The 20,513-nt window shown below is 62.1% G+C and overlaps 1 protein-coding gene across 2 annotated transcripts; it reads right to left on the bottom strand.

Moving 5' to 3' along the window:
* Positions 1-1,781: 1,781 nt before the first annotated feature.
* Positions 1,782-17,693, bottom strand: DHCR7 (7-dehydrocholesterol reductase). 2 transcript variants are annotated; one of them, XM_081099533.1, is made up of 8 exons: positions 17,613-17,693; positions 11,316-11,405; positions 10,687-10,909; positions 10,326-10,416; positions 8,107-8,320; positions 5,889-6,093; positions 4,999-5,130; positions 1,782-3,046 (listed from the first exon to the last, which is right to left on the bottom strand). In XM_081099533.1, the coding sequence occupies exons 2-8, from the start codon at positions 11,399-11,401 to the stop codon at positions 2,582-2,584; spliced, it is 1,416 nt and encodes a 471-aa protein (XP_080955659.1). In that variant the 5' UTR covers positions 11,402-11,405; positions 17,613-17,693; the 3' UTR covers positions 1,782-2,581. The 2 variants fall into 2 exon arrangements, with proteins under 2 accessions (XP_080955659.1, XP_080955660.1); XM_081099534.1 differs by having other exon boundaries at positions 17,633-17,667.
* Positions 17,694-20,513: the final 2,820 nt, after the last annotated feature.

Here is a 20,513-nt window from a genome sequence, read left to right as displayed (position 1 = left end):
ACCCTGGTGGTCAGTGCACGTCATAGTTAGTGATCAAACTCCTGGTTAGTCCAACTCATGAGGGGACACTTTGCATATTAGCCTTTATATATAGATGTTAACTGTGGACGGTTAACTCTCCTGCCCCACCTAGTTAAAGCAGCATGTGTCTATCATTCTACTTTTTATCCAATCCCAGAGCCTTCCCCCAACCCCCCCTCTCGCTTTCTCCGCCTCTCCAATCTATCACCAGTGGATTTCACGGGACCCACTTACCTCTTCTCCTTTGATGTAAGGTATGAAAGAAGGTGGAAACCCGCCGTTCTCCGGAGCGCTATCCCAATCCATTGAGATTCTGCTTCCCAGCGATTGTCGACAGTTTGGCTCAAATAAACTCACAATTCTTTACAGGTTTGCATGTTTTCACGTTAACACACTTCTGGGCACATACTCAAAGGGACTGAGAGCAGCCCTGGTTGGTGTGGCCCAGTGGATAGAGCATCGGCCTGCAGACTGAAGGGTCCCAGGTTCAATCCCTGGTCAAGGGCGTATGCCGGGGTTGTGGGCTCGATGGGGCGTGCAGGAGGCAGCTGATCAGTGTGTTAACGTAAAAACACCATTGAAACCTGTAAAGAATTTTTGTGAGTTTATTGGAGCCAAACTGTGGACATAGGCCGGAAAGCAGAACCTCAACAAATTGAGATAATGTCCAGAGAATGGCAGGCTACACCCATATTTATACAGCCAATCGAAGGAAAGGGATGTGGGTCACATGAAATCCATTGGTGATAGACTAGGGAGGCGGGGAAAGAAAGGGGGGAACCCTGGGATTGGATAAAAGGTGAAATGATGGACACGTGCTTAGGCGGGTGCAGGAACAGTTAACAGGACAATGACGGAATTGGTGGTCTCTGTCCTCACCCAGCACATTAGGCTGTGCCCCAAGGGGTCCGGGAAAAGGGAAGTTACACGTTACCCAGACATTTCAAGGCTGTGTAACCATAGATGCAGAAAGACAGACAGGCTCAGTTACGGTAAAGGCTGACTTTGTCAGGGAAGATTCCGGCCCAGGAGGTGACTGCCACCATCACGGCTTTAGTTAAAGTTTAATTTCAGACCGTCCCTGTGGTGACTTCAGGTCTGAGTCAGCCAGACGGCCACGCAGGCCCCCCGGAGCTGTCAGGTTAAGTTTCGTCCACAAGTGATTCTCTCATCGTTGACGTTTCTCTCTCCCCCTTTCCCTTCCTCTCTAAAATCAACGAAAATACATTCAAAGAAAAAGGAGGCAGGCCTCCCGGGAGCGAGACGCCCGCTCCGGCCTTCCTGCCTGGACCACCTCCTGCCGGCTGTCTGAGCAGGAAGGAAGGTGGGTCCACGTGCCTCGGGCACTCGGGGCGGAGTTGCCCGGCCCGGCTGGCATTCAAGTCACTTGCAGGCTGTGCCGTCGGCCCCGGGCTGGGCTGGGCAGGGGGCACTGGTGTTGGGAAACTGTTCTGCAGTCATGTGGTTGGGGGGACCCCATCCTGGTTCAGCCTGCTGTGACTTGAAGGGGAGCCCCCCCAGGTCAGTCTCCTCCCCGTCCAGGGCGTGGGCACAGAGCTCACAGCTTGCCCCACTCCTCGCTCCTCCAGGCGGGCTACGGGGCTGGCACCAGCGGCTGGCGTCTCCCTTCACTTGCCTGGGGGGCAGGCGGCCAAGCTGGAGCACCTCCCCAGGCCCAGCACAAGGCGGCCCTGGAAGACGGGAGCGTTGCACCGCCCCGGGACCCGGCCAGAGGGGAGTCAGAAACCACACAGAAGTTTGACCTGGAAAGTTTAATATAAAGAATTCATTATCTACTAAGGCAGGGACGCCAAGTTCCAAGAACACCCGGGGGTGAGAGAGTGCCCACTGGAGAGGGGGTGCCCTGCCCGAGCCCGGGGTCACACCTCGTTGGAGGCCCGGGGAGGCCCCCGCGTGGTGGGTGCCTGAGCCTGGTTGCCCGAGCCAGTCCCGGGCGAGCAGGAAACGCCCTCCCGGAGGGCAGGCGCCAGAGGGAGTCGGGCACTGGGAGCCTCGGCCGCGACTGGACCTCACGTCGGGTCTGGGCACGCGCCCTGGCTCTGCGTCACCGCACCCCTGGCAGGCGTGAGCCACACGGGGACCCAAGGGCACCCCTGGCCTGGGAGCCCTTCCTCAGCCTCTCCCCCGCCGTTCAGCGCCGTGTTGGCTGCAGGAGACGCAGAGGGAGCAGCCCACTGCCCAGGGCAGGTGCCCGGGCGGCACTGGGGCTACAGCAGTGAAATGGTCACGGGCGTGCCTTCCCCCATAATCAGCAAGAGCCACCTCCGTCCTGACCAGGCTGGACGGCGTCCCAGGCCACATGCCCACGCAGCGGAGAAACCACAGGCAGCGGGAGAGGCGGTCAGCCCCCCGCCCTGGAGATCGGGACAGAGAAAGCTGGCCGCATGCGCTGCAGCCTCCGCGTCCCCGGGCCCGGGAAGGGACGCGCGGGCATTTACGAGGCCGGTCACACGCCAGGCGCTTTGCAGTGTGCAGACGAGACGAGGCTTCCGCAGTGGGGAGGGAGGTGGGCCGCACAGCCCGGCTCCGAGGCCCCCGTCTAGAAGATGCCGGGCAGCAGGCGGTAGGGCACGGCGGCCGTGTAGCGCGCCCAGTCGCCGCCGTACTTGCTGGCGCAGCGGTGCTCGTCGCGCAGGCAGCGGTGGGTCAGCAGGACGGCCATGTAGACCACGTAGAAGTAGGGCAGCAGGTGGCCGCCGCCGCAGGCCAGGCAGTAGGCCAGGCTGCCCAGCAGGTCGCCCGTGTAGTTGAGGTGGCGGGCCAGGCCCCAGAAGCCCGAGGCCAGCAGCTTGCTGTGGTGCCGCTGCCCGTCGGCCGACGTGTACACGCAGGCGATGGCCTTGGGCTTGCGGCCCCAGATCAGGCAGCGCCCGTCCGTGCGGCGGAACAGGTCCTTCTGGTGGTTGGCCACGCGGAAGACGTAGTAGCCCAGCAGGCCCAGCAGCAGCACGCCCGCCGCGTGCGGGGCCGCCAGCTGCACCGGGTGGTACACCAGGTACAGGCCCTGCGGGCGACAGGCGGGGGCGGGTTCAGGCCCTGGCTCCGTCCCCCCACCTGCCTGCCTACCTGGGTTTCCTCTTCTGCAAATGAAGGCACCCGCCTGGAGACTCGATGGGATCAAGTGTCAACACACAAATTGCGTGTCTACCTACCTGTCTTCCATCTGCGCGCGCACACACACACATATCACACACACACACGTATCTCTCTCTCTCTCACACACACACACACGTATCTCTCTCTCTCTCACACACACACGTATCTCTCTCTCTCTCTCACACACACACGTATCTCTCTCTCTCTCACACACACACACACGTATCTCTCTCTCTCTCTCTCTCTCTCTCTCACACACACACGTATCTCTCTCTCTCTCTCACACACACACACACACACACGTATCTCTCTCTCTCTCTCACACACACACACACGTGTATCTCTCTCTCTCTCACACACACACACACACACGTATCTCTCTCTCTCTCACACACACACACACGTATCTCTCTCTCTCTCTCTCTCTCACACACACACACACACACACACACACGTGTATCTCTCTCTCTCACACACACACACGTATCTCTCTCTCTCTCTCACACACACACACACGTATCTCTCTCTCTCTCTCTCACACACACACACACACACGTATCTCTCTCTCTCTCTCTCTCACACACACGTGTATCTCTCACACACACACGTATCTCTCTCTCACACACACACACACACACACACACGTATCTCTCTCTCTCTCTCTCACACACACACACACACGTATCTCTCTCTCTCTCTCTCACACACACACACACACACACACGTATCTCTCTCTCACACACACACGTATCTCTCTCTCTCACACACACACACACACACGTATCTCTCTCACACACACACACACACACACGTATCTCTCTCACACACACACACACACACACACACACACACACACACACGTCACCTGCAGCAGAGACGCAGCCCAGGCTGTAGCTGAGCCCCTGGGCGTCGCGCTGTGAGGCGGACCGTCTCCTGGGCGCGGCCACATCAGCGCTCGCTCAGCCGGCGCCGGGCTTGTTCGACTCCCCAGCCTCCCGCCTGGCAGCTCGTCCTGCCACCCCCACACCCCCAGGTCCTCTGTGGCGGCCACACAGAACCGGGGTGCCTCAAGGCCCTCCTCTGCTCCCCACATGCCCCTCCCTGACACGTGCTCCTCCATCTTTCTGGAATGTTCTCAGCCCAGCCCGCCGTGCCGACCCCGTGCTGGTGGGGCGCGCCCTCCCAGGGTCAGCACCCCTCCTGCCCGGCTGCCTCTCCCCCCGCGGTGACCCCGAGGGGGCGTCCCTTTCGCTCCTGCACCCTGCACGCTGGTGCCTCCCGGACTCCCGTGCAGTGATGATGGGACAGAAAGGAGACGCCCCCTGCCCTTCAGCATGGAGATTCGGGTAAATGAGGATGGAACCCCCTCCACCGCCCAGCTCCCCCAAATCACTCCTCTCACCCAGGGCCCACTGGGCATCTTCTTGAAGTGCTGTGGCCGAGTGTGTCCCCCAAATCGCTACGTTACAGCCCTGACCCCCAGCACCCCAGCACGTGGCTGTATGTGGAGTTGGGGCCTTTTCATCAGGTGATTGAGGTAAAATGGGGTCACGAGGGTCCCCCTAATCCAGGGTGACTGGGGTCCTCATGAGAAGAGAGGATCAGGACACAGACATGCACAGGGACCCTGTGGGGACACAGGGCAGAGGCGGCGCCCACACGCCCGGAGGGAGGCCCTGGGAGGAGCCAGCCCTGGGACACTGGGTCTCGGGCTCCGGGCTCCAGGACGGGCAGTGAGTGCCTGTGGGCCTCTGGCCCGAGCCGACCCCACACTAACCCCCTCCCTCCAGCTTCCACCCCGAGGCACACGCGCAGCGGCAGCTCGGGGGCCCGGGTCGGCCTGGAGGGCCGGGCGCTCACCTGCAGCGTGTAGAGGTAGGGCAGCCAGACGCAGTCGCCCCAGCCCAGGTACCACCCGAAGTGGTCGTGGCAGATGTCGATGGTTTTCAGGTACCAGGCCTCGTTCCAGAAGAAGTCCAGCACGTAGATGGCCTGTGGACAGGGCAGCCGCGTGCCACCACGCACCGTGTCGGGGGGCTCCGCAGAGCTCAGGGGCCTGGGCGCGCTGGGCTCCGTGCCATGAGCCGCTGGGCTGGGCTGTCCCGGCACTGCCCCGCGCCGCCCCCCCGCCCTGGGACCTGGGGGGAGGGCGATCTTGTCCTCGGAGGGGAGAGTCCGAACTCCGAGAGGACAAGGAGGGGACCCACAGCGTCCGGGAGGTACGGCCAGGCCGCGGGGCCTGCAGCAGAGGGAGGCGGCTCGGGGCCTCCAGGGAGGAGGGGCACATAACCCAGTGCACGTGGCATGGCCGACCTGCCCATGGGGGCGCCCAGCACAAGCCCTGCCAGCGGTCCCTGCACACCACGACGTACGTCACGTGGCCAGCACGGCGGAGACGCTGTGGCCCACGGGGTGCAGGAGACCAACGTCCATTTACAGTGTAAATTTTACACGGATGGGACAGAGGTACAAACACGCTCCTCACTCCCACCCTGAGGTCACCCGAGACCCACGGCGACAACCTGGGGGGGGCACGTGGGAACCGCTGCGGAGGCCACGGATGTGACGTGGCCAGAACCACTCACGGGTTCAGAGTTGTCAGAACACACATGAGCCAGGAGCGGGCATGCCCTGGGTGGCACTGGAGCGCCCACTCCACGCTGGCCAGCCCGCGCCCACACACACCAGGGAGGGTGGGTTCCTGCCCCCCCAGTGCCCAGCAGGCAGAGCCCCCAGTGGCCACACGGTACCTGCAGCACGTTGACCAGCACCATGGAGTTGGTCACGTGGCCGTGCAGCTCCCGCTGCTTGGCCGCGAAGGACAGGTTGATGAGCGTCCAGGCCACGATGCCCGGGCGCCCGTTGAAGAACAGCTTGAAGTCGAACCACTTCCCAATCCGGGGGTTGAACTCGATGCCCATCATGTAGTTGTAGAAGAAGTTGCCCGTGAATTTGCTGGAAAATATAAAGGACGCCATCGGTCCAGGGCGCGGGGCACACCCGGGCCTCCTTCGGGCGCGGGGCACGTGCGCTCAGCCCGCCGTGGTGCTGAGGGGCGGCGATCTGGGCGGAGGCGGGCACGAGCCCCGGAGAACATCACGGAGCGCAGAGCGCGCGCCCTCCGGCCTCCCCGCGGCCCCTGGCCTCTCTGCAGCCGCCCGGCCGAGCAAGGCAGCCTTAGACAGGCACCGGCTTCCGGCTTCCTGGGGCCGCGCCCAGGTGCCCGCCTCCTCCTCCAGGGCCCGCGAGGCCCAGCACAGGGGAGGGCGAGACGCTCAAATGGACTGAAATTGTGCTGCGTCCCCAGCCACGCGTGTGACTGGAGTGGCCCCGGATGCCAAGACCAGTAGTAAAAAGGCACCGCGCCCTGAGCCAGTGCAGCGCCCGGCCCACGTCTTCCCTCGCCGACAAGCTTCTTAACTGTTAGCCGCCCTGTCACCTGAGCCCACAGGCCTCTCCAGGGGTGACCAGACTCCGCCCAGACCCCAGGTGGAGGCCCGGGAGGTACCTCACTGCGCACACAGGTTTCTGTGCCGATTATGGCAACAGGTCCTGTCCGCCGCCCTCGGGACAAGGGGACAGAAGGAAACGTGCGAGTCCGCAGCAGGCGCCGTGACCATGAAGCCGCACAGCGGCCTCCTGAGCCACAGGAGCCGCCTCACCACCTGACACCACACTGGGCACCACCGTCCGCCCATCGCCCGAGTCTGGGCGGCAGAGGTCAAGGGAACACACTTTGGTTTTGTTTGGGCCCCAGACTAAAGCGTGAGCACTCCCCTCCCCCAGAACGAGAATCGTGTTCATGCCTGAAGCCCTGTCTATGGAGAACCCAACATCGGCTGATGAATGGGGGGAAGCGGGAGGATGAACATGGGGGGCGGGCTGGGGTGCATGGTGAATGGATGGATGGATGGGTGTGGGGCGTGGCTACAGTGTCTCGGCCAGGTTCAAGCCTCGGACTAATGAAAGGACAGGGTCCTCTCATGGCCACGTGCAAGTCCCAGCTGGAGGGCAGGGCCCGCCCAGCACAATCATAGCCAGCGGCTGTGGTTGTGAGCTTGAACCTATGGTCCGAACACGTGGCCCCACGTGCCTTGTGCTAGAGTTCAGGTGCATGTAGTTGAGGAGGGTTGAGACTCACGAGAATGCTGTAAACCACGTGATCACGCCCCTACTCTGCCTCGTGGCAGCTGCTATAAAATAAAGACACGGCTTGTGGGCTGCGTCGTTGTCTCCTCGTCAGGGAGCAGCGTCCCACCGAGATCCAGCTTTCATTCTCTTGTCTGTCTTTTCTCAATCCTTTCACCCCCGCACTCAGGGTCACTGAACCAGGCTGAGCTGGCATGGCACATAAGGCGCCCTGGGGCTGAGTATGCCATGGCCGTGCTGGCTCCCACAGATGGGGAGATGGATGGATGATGGATGGAGAGATGGACAGATGGATGATGAATGGATAGATGGAGAGATGAATGGATGGATGGATGATGGATGGATAGATGGGTGGGTGGATGGAGAGATGGGCAGATGGATGAGTGATGGATGGATGGATGGGTGGGTGGATGGCAACAATCCAACCCCAGGCTTCCCTGGGAAAGGAAGGACTCTCTGTGGGAAGCTGTTCTCTTAAAGACGCTGAAATGACAAGTCCCCTCACAAGACTGCTGCAGCCACACTGATGTTCCGGAGAAAGAGGCCGAGTGCCATCTTCGCCTGCGGACAGAAGTCGCCTTCCCACCTGCCTGCTCCCGACCCAGACACCAAAGGCAGGCCGGGCCCCTCCACCCATCCTCCCGAGCGCAGGAGCCACCGGACACTGAGAAGGATGCTCCCAGGTCAGCCCAGTTCCATGACGCTCCCCCTTCAAGGACGCGCAACCGCGGGCTCCACCCGCCCCCGTCCCAGGGAACAGACAAGGCCAGTGGCCTCGTGCGCTCCCCTCGGCGCGACCAGCTGCGCGGGAGGGCGTACCAGTCGCGGGCGTTGGTGGGGAACAGGTAGCCCTTGATCATGGCGAAGGTGGACACGGCGTAGCCCAGGATGTTGGCGCACCACAGCAGCGGGATCCAGTTGTCGAAGATGATGGTGGGAGGGAACCAGGAGAGGAAGCGGGCGTTGGCGAGCCAGAGCAGGTGCGTGATGAGCCAGGCCTGCAGGCCGTTGATCTCGTACTTGTTGATGACGCCTGCGGAGGCAAGACAGGAGCTCAACGCGCGCTCCCGCCCTGATGGCAGCCGGCTCCGCCCCACGGGCGCCGGGGCCTCAGCTGCCCCGGGCCTGGTCTCGGGCACCCAGACTCCAGCCCCGAGCGCGGCCGGCTTCTGCGGCGACTCCAGGCCCAGGCAGGACACAGGGTGCGCCTCCCACCTGGGGAGAGGCGGGCCCAGATGGTTCCTCTGGTTCTGATTCTCCCGACGGCCACAGAACCGGCGCCAACAGGAATCAGGTTTAGGATCAGACCTGAGTCGAGAGGCGGGTGTCAGCCTCCACGAACTGTCCTATCGCCTTGGCTGCCAGCACGCGGCTCCCAAGGATGACGAAGGGGTGCGGGCAGGTCCTGGGGGCCTGCGGCAGGCACGTCCCGTCCCGGAGAGGTTTGCTAGTAAAAGGGCCCTTTGCTGAGACGACAGAGAAGCGGAGCTCGCTGAGCACCAAGCACTGACAGCTTTGCCGTAACAAAGGCCACACGGTGTTGGGTTTCGCCTTTTGCTCTAAAGACGACATCACACGCGACCAGCTCAGTGCTTGAGCGTTGACCTATGAACCAGGTCACGGTTCAATTCCTGGTCAGAGCACATGTCCGGTTTGTGGGCTCGATCCCCAGTGGGGGGCGTGCAGGCGGCAGCGGATCCATGATTCTCTCAGCACTGGTGTTTCTCTCCCTCTCTCCCTCTCCCTTCTGCTCTGAAGTCAATAAAGGATGTGTGTCTTTTAAAAGATGACGTCGCTGATGCAGTCCCCGGTGTTTTGCGGAGCCGTGGCTCCTCGGCCACAGCGATGCCAGGAGCTGGACACCCGGAACGCCGGGCGGCTCGCGGAGAAGCAGCCAACGGGTTTCCCACGCCCCCTGACGCCCACCCCTCGATCCTGCCTTTAAAAACTTTCATTAAAAGCCATGGAGAGCCGAAACCGGTTTGGCTCAGTGGATAGAGCGTCGGCCTGCGGACTGAAGGGTGCCGGGTTCGATTCCGGTCAAGGACATGTACCTGGGTTGCGGGCACATCCCCAGTGGGAGATGTGCAGGAGGCAGCTGATCGATGTTTCTCACTCATCGATGTTTCTGACTATCTCTCTCCCTTCCTCTCTGTAAAAAAATCAATAAAATATATTAAAAAAAAAAAAAAAAGCCATGGAGAGCTTGGGTCTAGGCCAGTGATGGCGAACCTTTTGAGCTCGGCGTGTCAGCGTTTTGAAAAACCCTAACCTAACTCTGGTGCCGTGTCACATATAGACATTTTTTGATCTTTGCAACCATAGTAAAGCAAAGATTCATACTTTTGATACTTAGTTTATATATTTAAGTGCCATTTAACAAAGAAAAATCAACCCAAAAAATGAGTTCGCGTGTCACCTCTGACACGCGTGTCATAGGTTTGCCATCACTGGTCTAAGCCATAGCTTCCTGGGCTCCTGGCGTGGCGCCCTGCCGATGAACTGCCCGACGTCTCCCCCCAGAACTCGGGGTTCGGTGCTCGGCCCTGCTGCCCAACGGCGGGTGGGCGGGCCCTCGTCGGTTCGGTCACCAGAGGCTGAGTGAGCGGCCTGCGCTGCCGTAGTCTGGGGCTGAGCTGGAGAAGCTGTGGGGCGCCCTGTGGGACTCGGGGAACGTCCCTCCCTCTGGGCCCTTGGGTTCCTGGAGACCGTGGGGAACAAATGGACAGACAGCCACCCCCCAAAACATGCCCCCCCACACCCACCCTGCCCCCCACACCTCTGTGGGCACGTGGTGCTGGGCACGTGGTGTCTGGGCTGGGAGAGGCTCCACTAGCCCAGTTTTGGCACCAGCCGTGGGGCCGGCGGCCACTCAGGTCCCTCCACTGAAGAACGTGACCTTGGACCTCAGGTCTGGGGCGCCCCGGCTGCTCTTGGTGCCGCGAGGCCGGTGAGTGCGAAGCCTTCGGGCAGGAGCAGCAGGGGAGGGGCCCCGAGGCGAGGGGACGGGGATCTGATGCGGCTGCGCCGGGCGTCACCTGCGGGAGTCACCGCGCCCTCCTGGACGCCGCCCACGTAGCCGGGCAGGAACCGGTGGCAGACGTCAGGGAGCGCCACGTACAGCAGCACCTGCGGGAGAGCCTCGCTGAACCACCCGGGCCTGGCGGTGCCCGTGGCGGTGGCCGTGGAGGCCCCGTGGACCGAGATCCCCACGCGGGCGGTCACTCCTCCCAGGTCTGCAGCTCCCCACGGCCCAGCAGCCCCGCCCAACCCCCCGGCGGCTCCGCCGAGGGCGGGCGTGGGGGCACCCTCTGCGTGGGGAGGCGGCGGGCACACCTGGGCCCCGTGAGGCGCTGCCCGGACAAAGCCCCGGCCGCCAGCACCGTGGGGAGGCCTCACCTGGAAGGAGACCCACAGGGCGTAGATCTGGGCGGCCTCCTTCGTCACGGCCGGCGTCTTGGCCCAGATGTTGGAGAGGCGCACGCGGCCGGCGGCCAGGTCCAGCACGGGCGCCGCCAGCGAGCAGGCGTACTGGTCACACGCCATGATGAAGAAGTACACGATGAAGGGCGCGAACAGCAGCAGGAACAGGACGCTCGCCAGGGAGAACCAGTCCACCTCCCTGCAGAGGCGGCGGGCGCGGGCGGTCATGGTCACGCCGGCCGTCCCTCTGCCCTCCCAACCGCGCTGTGTGCCAAGCCAGCCAGCCAGCACCTCCCACAGGCGGCCACTGCACCTGCACCCTCCGCCGTGCCCGGGGCACATGGGGGCGCCCACAGGAAGCCCAGGCCCAGCGTCTGGACGCAGTGAGGTGGCTGCGGGCTGTGGGGGACGCGCAGTCACCCCTCAGTCCCTGCACCCAGGACAGCGGCGTCAGAGCCAGGCGCCCGGCGGCCTGTGAGTGCGTTTCCAGCTTCCTGCCTCGGCCTCGACAAGGAGACGCTGTGATGGTCAAGGACAGCCCTGAGGCCGGCCCCCTCCCCACCACCCACGCTGTCCCCAGCCGGGAAGACGGGCGGGATCCTTACCAGGCGCGGCCCCACTGCCCCTGGGCCGCGGCCACGCTGCTGGCAGCGCTGGTGTGGGGAGCGCTGGGCCGGAATCTTGCAGCCATGGCCCTGAGGAGGGAGACACTGCTCAGATGGTCCCCAAAGCGCAGACCTCTCCCTGCCACTGCCGCCAGGATCGTGGGCCCCACGGGGCTGCCCCCTTTTGACCGTGTCCTGGCGGCAGATTCCCCCCAGAGAGGAGGCCAGCGCAGCTCAGACGCTCCTGGGACCTGCAGCTGGCCTCCTCTGACTGACAGCAGAGCCCCCGTCTTGCCGCGTGAATGGAGCCAGCGTGGCAAGGAGCCTGTGCCGAGCCGGCACGGCCATGGGTGAAGCTGGGGGGTGGGGGGCGGTGGAGGATTAGAGAAAAGACAGACAAGAGAAGAACGCTGGGTCTGGGTGGGACGCTGCCCTCTCTGACGGAGAGACAGCGCCAGGGCCTGCAAGCCGAGTCTTTTATAGTAGATTCCACGAGGCAAAGCAAGGGCGTGGTCACATCCTCGAGGGTTTCGAATCCACTCAATCACAGGCACCTGATCGAGCTTTGTTTACTTGCTGCCCCTCCCGCAGCCCACACCACTCAGCCACGTGCGGCCACAGGTTCGGGCCATGAGGTCAAGCTCACAGCCACAGCCTTTGGCTATAACTGTGCTGGGACTTGCACGTGGCTTTGCCAGGAGAGGGGATCGTGGCCTCTCATTAGGCCGAGGCCTGCCCTGTCCAAACGCTGTGGCCGCTCTCCACAGGCGCCCTCTGCCGTCGGCTCCTGCCCGCCACCCGCTGTACCTGCTGCCGCAGGTCCCGGGGTCCCCACCCACGTCGGAAGGAGAACGGCCGCGGGGAGGGAGAACGGAAGCCATGAGCGTGGGTGTCGGGTGAGCAGAAAGGTGACTGGCACACGGGCGGCGCCACCGGAGCTTTCGGGAGAAACAGCTGCTCGATGGGCACAGGAACCTCAGCACAGGGAACAGCGGCCCCAGGGCGGGCGTGGGGAGGCCGCCGAGACGCCGCCGAAGGAGAAGGGGCAGAGGGGCGCCCCCTGAGCGAAGCCCCCAGCCGCGGCCGAGCTGTGGCCGAGCTCACGCCCGGGGTCACCTGTGACCGTGGACGGTGCCGTGGGGGCGGGACTCAGGGGCTGACGCGGAGGTGCACGCACCTGCTGTCGTACTTCTCACCGCGGCGAGGTCGCTGCCTGTGCCACGCACGCGGCACTCACACCAACCGCTCGCCACGGGCCCGGGCAGCACAGCTCCCTCCCCGCAGAGGCCCCGCCTGTGCTCGGCCCGCCGCGCCCCGTCCTGCCGAGACACAGGTGCGGAGGACACTCAGGGTGCCGACCTTCCCGGACCCAAGCGACAGGTTCAAGGCCACTGCTGGGTCCACGTGACGGCCCACCCTCACCCGCAGGTGCTCTGCCCAGCACAGGCAGGGTCCGGCAACAGCAAGTACCAACAACAGGTGGACGGATGGAGGCCTCCTGGAAGGGTCAGGACACGAGCCTTCACGTGGCAGACACAGCCCTGGCCAGTGTGGCTCAGTAGAGAGAACGCCGGTTTTCGGACGGAAGGGTCCCGGGTTCGATTTCCAGTCAAGGGCCTGTACCTCGGTTGCAGGCTCGATCCCTGGCCCTGGTCCCGGCCGTGCGGGGGCAACCGATCGGTGTCTCTCTCTCACACATGGATGTTCCTCTGTCTCTCCCCCTCCCTTCCACTCTCTCTGAAAAATCAATGGAAAAAGACGCTTGGGTGAGAATTAACAAAAATAAATAAAATAAACCGGCAGATGCAGACCTGGGAGCAGCCACAGACCCAAAGGCGCTCTCTCTGTAGACTCACACCCAGCAGCCTGCGCGCTCGGGCCGTCAGCCACCCCCGTGCCGTTCCCAGCGGCACGTCCGTCCGAGGAGCCGGGGGCCGCAGGGTAACTGGCTCTGCACACCCGCTGACCCCTCGCTCCTCCTGGGGTGTCCGGGCACGATGCCCACGCACACAGGCTCCGTGGTCACAGCTGAAGCTAAGGGAGGGTGTGTGCACCCGCCTGGCAAAGCAGTCGCGCCAGGGAAAGCGATGGGGCTCCCTCAGCGGGAATCTGAGCTCCAGAAACAAAAGCTAGAGGAGCCGTGGTCCCGTGTCTGGGACGACGCGGTGACACGGCCGAGGCCCAGTGTCTGACTGCTGCCCGGCCGTGTGGCTCAGGGGCTGAGCGTTGACCTAGGAACCAGGAGGTCTGGTTCGATCCCGTCAGGACACAGGCTCGGATTGCGGGCTCCATCCCCAGCATGGAGCTGCAGGAGGCGGCCGGTCAATGATTCCCTCTCATCATGGATGTTTCTCTCCCCCCCTTCCTCTCTGAGATCAATAAAAATATATTTAAAAAGAAAAATTTTTTGATTGCTGAGCCGTTCATTTGACCCCTCCATCTTTTATTAAATCTTTGCTGGGACCAACAAAACCGATGACTCAGGCCGCGGGCAGCTGTCGGAGCGCCTTGTGGGCGGAGGAACGGCCGCACCAGAGGCCAGGACCCCGGGGCCGGCCCGGCCGGGGCGGTGACTGCCCCGAGGCCCTCGGTCGCCGCCAAGGCTGTGCGTTCCCGCAGGACCCGCTCCTGCTGCCGACGTGCCCCACGGGGACCCCAGTGTGTGACCTGGGGCACCTACTCACCGCAAGGCCTGTTCCCGTCCGAAAGGGACACCTCCCACTCGTCACGGAAATGAGGTCAGGGTGCCACGGGCTTGGAGCGCACCCCCCTCGTCAGATCCCCTAAGAGCATTATCACCAAGGCTACCGTGGGCACCAACACCACCCTCCCTGGGACCACGCTACCGTGGGCGCCAGCACCACCCTCCCTGGGACCACGCTAACACGGGCGCCAGCACCACCCTCCCTGGGACCACGCTAACACGGGCGCCAGCACCACCCTCCCTGGGACCACGCTAACACGGGCGCCAGCACCACCCTCCCTGGGACCACGCTAACACGGGCGCCAACACCACCCTCCCTGGGACCACGCTAACACGGGCGCCAACACCACTGTGGGTGCCATGCAGGCCCTGGAGGCTCAGCTGGGCTCGGGTTCCCACTGGCAGGGAGAGAGGGGGGTGCGCCCACAGCCCTCTCTCCATGTTTGGTTACCCCTCAACTTGCAGCGGCTCTCAACCTGTGGGTCGCGACCCCTTTGGCGGTGAACGACCCTTTCACAGGGGTCGCCTAAGACCATCCTGCATATCAGATATTTACATGACGATTCATCACAGTAGCAACATGACAGCTATGAAATAGCAATGAAAATAATGTTATGGTTGAGTCACCACATGAGGAGCTGTATTTAAAGGGCCAGAAGGCTGAAAACCACTGACTTAGTGGCTTAAACAGTCTTACCATCTCTCACTGTTTCTGAGGGTCAGGATTCTGGGGAGAACGTGGCCAGGCAGCAATGCCTGGGGGTGTCCGGCGGCTGCTCTTCAGAGGGTCCCCCGGGGGCAGCCTGGGCGTCCCCACAGCACAGTGGCCGCAGGCCCGTGGGAGGGGGATGTTGGGGACCAGCGAGGCTCCAGCAAGCTCAACGGAAGTTGCCTTTTCTGACCCAGGCCTGGGCCACCCCTCCCCAAACACACTGCCTCTGCGGGGGGGCCGGACAGCAGGACATAGCTATTTGGGGCCATCGGTCGGTGACGCAACCTGTCACAGATAACACGGCTTTGAGCACCTGCCGATCTGCCACCTGTGACCTCACCACGTTCTCGCTCGGGCAGGGGCAGCGGGCACCCTCGGCCCGTTTCCCAGGTGAACAAGTTGCTCCCGCTAAAGGGGCGCAGCCGGAACCGCAGGAGCCCCACCCACCAGGCCTCACGCGGGAGGCTGGGCCGTGACATCCAGAAGGAGGGTGACGACACCCACCGTGGCTCCAAGCACAGCGCCCGGCCCAACACACGCACAGAACCGCGCGTCACCAGACAGCGGGCAGCTGCTCCGGGAAGGGTCCGCGGAAGGCGTGGCACAGACTGAAACACCGGACTTCGGATGACACCAACGACAAAACCCAGGACCGCGAGGGGGTGGCAGCTGCTCCGGGAGGCCAGGCAGACCCCCCCTCCCCCCCGCGTTTCTGGCCACGCAAGGAGGCAGCGTGAACCTGCGGAGGTGAGAGCACCGCTGGAGTCTGCTGGTCACACTCGGAAACGCCGGCAGCGGCCGCGGACTATGTCAGATCGGGTGTGGAGGGCACGCCCATCCCGGGAACTGCCAGGCAGTCACCATGAGAGGCTGTTTAGTAAAAGGCCCAGGACCAAATCCTTAAACCGGACACACAGGTCAGATTTCCCCTCTTTTCCTCATTTTTCTGGCAAATGTACTTGTATAATAAAGTAATCTAACCACAAAAACGGTGTTTTTTAAACAGCTCTCGGAATTATAAGATGCACAATTCTGGGAACATGTGTGGCTCTAACTGTGGGTCATCTGTCCCCAAGGAACAGTGAGAATGACTGTTGGGGTGATGCTGGGGTTCACTGGGAGCCTCCTACGCCCCCGCCCCGCCCTCCGCAGGCTGGGCTCCCACACGCCTTCCCAAGCCTCCGTCGCCAAATGCTCCCAGGCACGTGGCCCCTGAGCTGGGCGCTGGGAGCTCTGGCCCCGCTGACCGGGGGCCACTTGGGCGGCCTCCAGATGTGGGTGTGTGCCCGGGGGAAGGACATGCCCAGAGACGAGGCCTGGTGGCAGCTCAGGGCTCGGCTGCTGAGAAGCTGGAACATCTACGCTCACGATAACACGAGTTTAAAAGTCAGACACTCAGGCCGGGCCTTCGTCCAGCCCCAGCCCACCCCTGGACTCCTGAACTCCGGCCTGTCTCCTCCCACACGGCTCCGTGAGTTCTAGCCCAGTAAACACCCACACGCTCTCCGCCTTTTCCAAACCCCATTCCCACTCAAACCCTCTGCTCCTTCACTCCGTCCTGCCCAGCAGCAGCAGCCTGCCATACACTTTCATCCATAAACCTGCCACTCATTGTTTGTTTGTTTTTGTGCCACAAACCACGTGAGAGGATTGTGTCAGAAGCAGTCTAACAGCGCGCGGGCAGGTGTGTGTGTGTGTGGGGGGGTGGCTCTGATGGATGTTGCTGAGTTTCGCCGGCTCACCCTGCTGGCTTTCCCGTGGCAAAGTGCCTGCAGGTGGAGACTCCATCCTCCTAGACCGGCCCCTGCCGCCCTCCTGCGCCTTCAGATGCCCGGCCTCCCGCCCCAGCTTCTCAGCTCCCTGGGCCGGCTACGGGCGACCACGTCTGAGAATCAGCCTTAAAGCATCAGCCACGGGCGACCACGTCTGAGAATCAGCCTTAAAGCATCAGCCACGGGCGACCACATCTGAGAATTAGCCTTAAAGCATCAGCCACGTGCGAGGATGTCTGAGAATTAGCCTTAAAGCATCAGCCACGTGCGACCACATCTGAGAATTAGCCTTAAAGCATCAGCCACGTGCGAGGATGTCTGAGAATTAGCCTTAAAGCATCAGCCACGTGCGAGGATGTCTGAGAATTAGCCTTAAAGCATCGGCCACGTGCGAGGATGTCTGAGAATTAGCCTTAAAGCATCAGCCACGTGCGACCACATCTGAGAATTAGCCTTAAAGCATCAGCCACGTGTGAGGATGTCTGAGAATCAGCCTTAAAGCATCAGCAGGTCCTGGCATGCGGGAAACGCCCAGGAAGCGACAGGTCACACGCGCCTTTGGATAAGGTTCCTCATCTCGCTTTCCCCCCTCCTCTCTCTGCCGTGGGTCAGAAATCTTCCCAGACCCGTAAAAACCCTTTTCATAAAGTTACCAAGTGCCCAGGAAAGAGGCGCTGTCCTTATTGTAGGAGCTGGGGAGGGAGTGACCCTTTCCCAGCGAAGCGGCGAGCGCCTCCCCGGTTCCAGCGGCTCCTGGGTTCCCCCAAACGGAAAACTGCATCCGCCCCCCGTGGGCCGGGCAGGAGCGGGCCAACCGGCCCAGGAGCGATCACCAGGCTCGGCCCCCCTCCACCCCCGGCGAGCTCCCCAACACCCGGGGGACACGCGTCCCCGAAGGGCCGTCTGGGGTGAGCCAGCCGGCGCCCCTAATCCCCGGCCTCTTCTCATCGGGCCACGCGCGACCCCCCCACACCTGCGCGCGGCTCCAGACCCCGGGCCCAATCTCCCCTGCGCGCGCGCACCCGGCCCCCCACCCCCGCCCGAGCAGCACCGCCTCCTGCGCGCAGTGCCCCCCGCCCGCCCCGCTCCTGCCCGCGCAGCCCGCTCACCTGCGCAGCCCGCGGCTCACCTGCGCCCTCTGATCCGCCACCTCCGGGACGCGCGCCAACCCAGCCGGCCGAAGCCCCGCCCCCACTGACGTGGTGCGGCGGACGACCAATCGGAGGCGGCTCCTGCGCGCCGAGCGTCCCTGCGCCCCGCGATTGGCCGCGGAGCCTCGCCCCACCTCCTGGGCTGACTCCGGGCCACCGCGCGCGCCAATCGGCGGAGATCGGGGCGCGAGATGGCCGGCTGGGGGTTCCGCCCCGAGGACGCCCTGCCCCGCGAAGGGCGGGAAGCCCGGCACCCGAGGGCGGGGTATGGATGCCGCGGCGTGGAACCCGCCAACCCGCGCGAGGGTCTGCGGCGCGTCAGCCGCGTGGTCGCGGGCAAGCTGCGTCCCCTGCCTCAGTTTCCCCTTCTGCCAGCGGGGCTCCAGAGGCGCGAGCAAGGGCAGAGCATCCAGGGTCCCGGTGCCGCTCCGCAAAACGGACAAGATCCCTGCTTTGGGGGCGGGAGGCAGTAGCCAGTAGGCAATCGAGTAGGTGTACAGGCGGCAGGGGGTGGGAGGTGTGGGCGGGACTAAAGGCGGGTCACAGGTGTGTGCGGGCCACAGGTGTGTGCGGGGCTGTGTCCTTTGGGGCTGGCAGGCCCGGCTCTGCTAGGAGGCCATCACAGGTCGGATCCCAGGAGGCGGCCGCACCTGCACTTTGGAGTAGGGTGTTCCTCGCCCTGTGCAGACATGCGGGGGAGGAAGCCGCGGGGCTGGGCGCAGCGAGAAGCTGAGCTGCCAAGCAGAGGCCCCTGTGCTGTGGCCAAACGCGTGGGAAGCTCTGATGGGTAAGAAAGCCCCTCAGAGACGTCCCCCTGGGCAGGAATGTCCCAACCCTGTACTCCTGCCCCCGTCAGCCACGGGACACCCATCAGCCACGGGACACGGGTCATCCTGGCAAGGGCATGGCCTTGAGCTAGGCCGCTGTCCAACCAGGCGGCCCTGGAGAGAGGTGGGGGCAGCTGCAGTGCCTGCAGGACCCCGCGTCCTACATCTGGGGTGCCAGGGGATCCGGGTGGCACTTCTTCTGTGTTCCTCACAGAGACCTTTGTTTTTTTTCTGCAGTTTTTTTATTTAAAAAAAAATTGTCAAACCAACCAACCTGTTGAATATACACGAAAGGGACGCCCATCTACGGAGATTCAGCAGATGTCATCGTTCCTCTCCCCTCTGTGTGGGTACCCCCCCCACTGCCCCCTTGTGCCACGCCAGCACGACCAAGGGTGATCCCGAGTAGGGGGTGTGTGTGAAAGGATTAAGGAAAGACAGACAAGAGAATGAAAGCTGGGTCTCGGTGGGACGCTGCCTCCCTGACGAGGAGACAACGACGCAGCCCACAGCCGTGTCTTTCTTTTATAGCAGATGCCACGAGGCAGAGTAGGGGCGTGATCACGTGGTTTACAGCATTCTCCTGAGTTCCAACCTCACTCAACTACATGCACCTGAACTCTAGCACAAGGCACGTGGGGCCACGTGTTCGGACCATAGGTTCAAGCTCACAACCACAGCGGTTGGCTATGATTGTGCTGGGAGGGCCCTGCCCTCCAGCTGGGACTTGCACGTGGCCATGAGAGGACCCTGTCCTTTCATTAGTCCGAGGTTTAAACCTGGTCAAAACACCGTAACGGTGCTCCACACCCCCTGAAGGAGGAATTAGCTGCAGGTGATACCGCCCTCCTAAACACATCAGCACCCATCTCCTAAAAACGAGGGCCTTCTTCTATACGACTGAAATAAAGTGGCACGCTCTGGAAATTACCATCGGTGCAACGCTAGCACCTGATATCTTGTCCGTATTCAGTGTCCCCAGTGTCCCAGTGAGGTGCTTGCTAGCTTTTCTAAAAAAAAAACCGGGATCCTACCAGGAAACCACGGGTGCATTTCGTGGTCATGGCTCCTGAGCCTGCCTTCATCTAGAGCGGGGACCCCGTCTTCTTAACTCGCTTTGTTGTATCTTCTCGGTCCTCCGTGACGGGACAGTGTAAAGAGCCACGGCCAGTGTTTGTTGCTGTCTCTCACTTGGGGTTTGGCCGTTTTCCCCGCCCTTGCATTGAGGTTGTGCACTTCGGGGCAGGGTAACTGCTACACAGATGGTGTCCTGTCTCCATGCATCATGGAGGGAGGCAGCGAGATGCCCCTTTGTCCCACCGCCGAGGGTCAGTCCGGTTGCGTGGTTCAGGTGGTTGGTGCCAGGTGTCTCTGTGATTAATAAGTAATCTGTGGAGTGACACTTTGAGACTAGGTCACCCTTTCACCCAGCCACCTGGCAATGAATGACGGCTCTTGCCAGCTACTGAATCACAAAGTCTCTTTGTCCCTCACCAGGGACACTTGGGAGCAAGTCATTTACACGCTCCAGACCCAGCACGTCAAACTCACGGGCTCCCACGGGCCAAATGCACCAGGTTTACGTGGATGTGGCTGCAAAAAACCAAAAGCTTCCATTTTCATAGAAACGTCGGTTGATTTCGATAGAGACATGCTGAACACAAATAAATGAGTCATCATTAACATAAAATAATAGAACATTGTAATAAAAATCAATATTTTTTCTTGAACATTCACTTACCAGACACTGAATAACTAACTGCACAAAGGAATAAGCGTCACACAACTAAACCCATTTTTCTGTTTCTCCGAAAGCGAAATATTTCCTGTTGCGCACACCCAACAAGTCAGTACTAGACTAATGACATGGCCATCGGCTGCTAAAATTTTTGCTGCTGGTATTAGTGGGGAGAAATGGTGCGCCTGCGCGTAAGGTGCGTAGGGAAATGATGCAACACGATCATAATCATCAGTCGCTAGCGAACGTTGTAGTTCATTATTAATAATGATGTGTAAGAGGATATTGTAAAAA

This window comes from Myotis nattereri (genome assembly GCF_964212035.1).
Source record: "Myotis nattereri genome assembly, chromosome: 9".
NCBI classification, from domain to species: domain Eukaryota; kingdom Metazoa; phylum Chordata; class Mammalia; order Chiroptera; family Vespertilionidae; genus Myotis; species Myotis nattereri.
The sequence above is the reverse complement of the archived record's forward strand: the minus strand, read 5'-3'. Positions and strand labels throughout refer to the sequence as shown.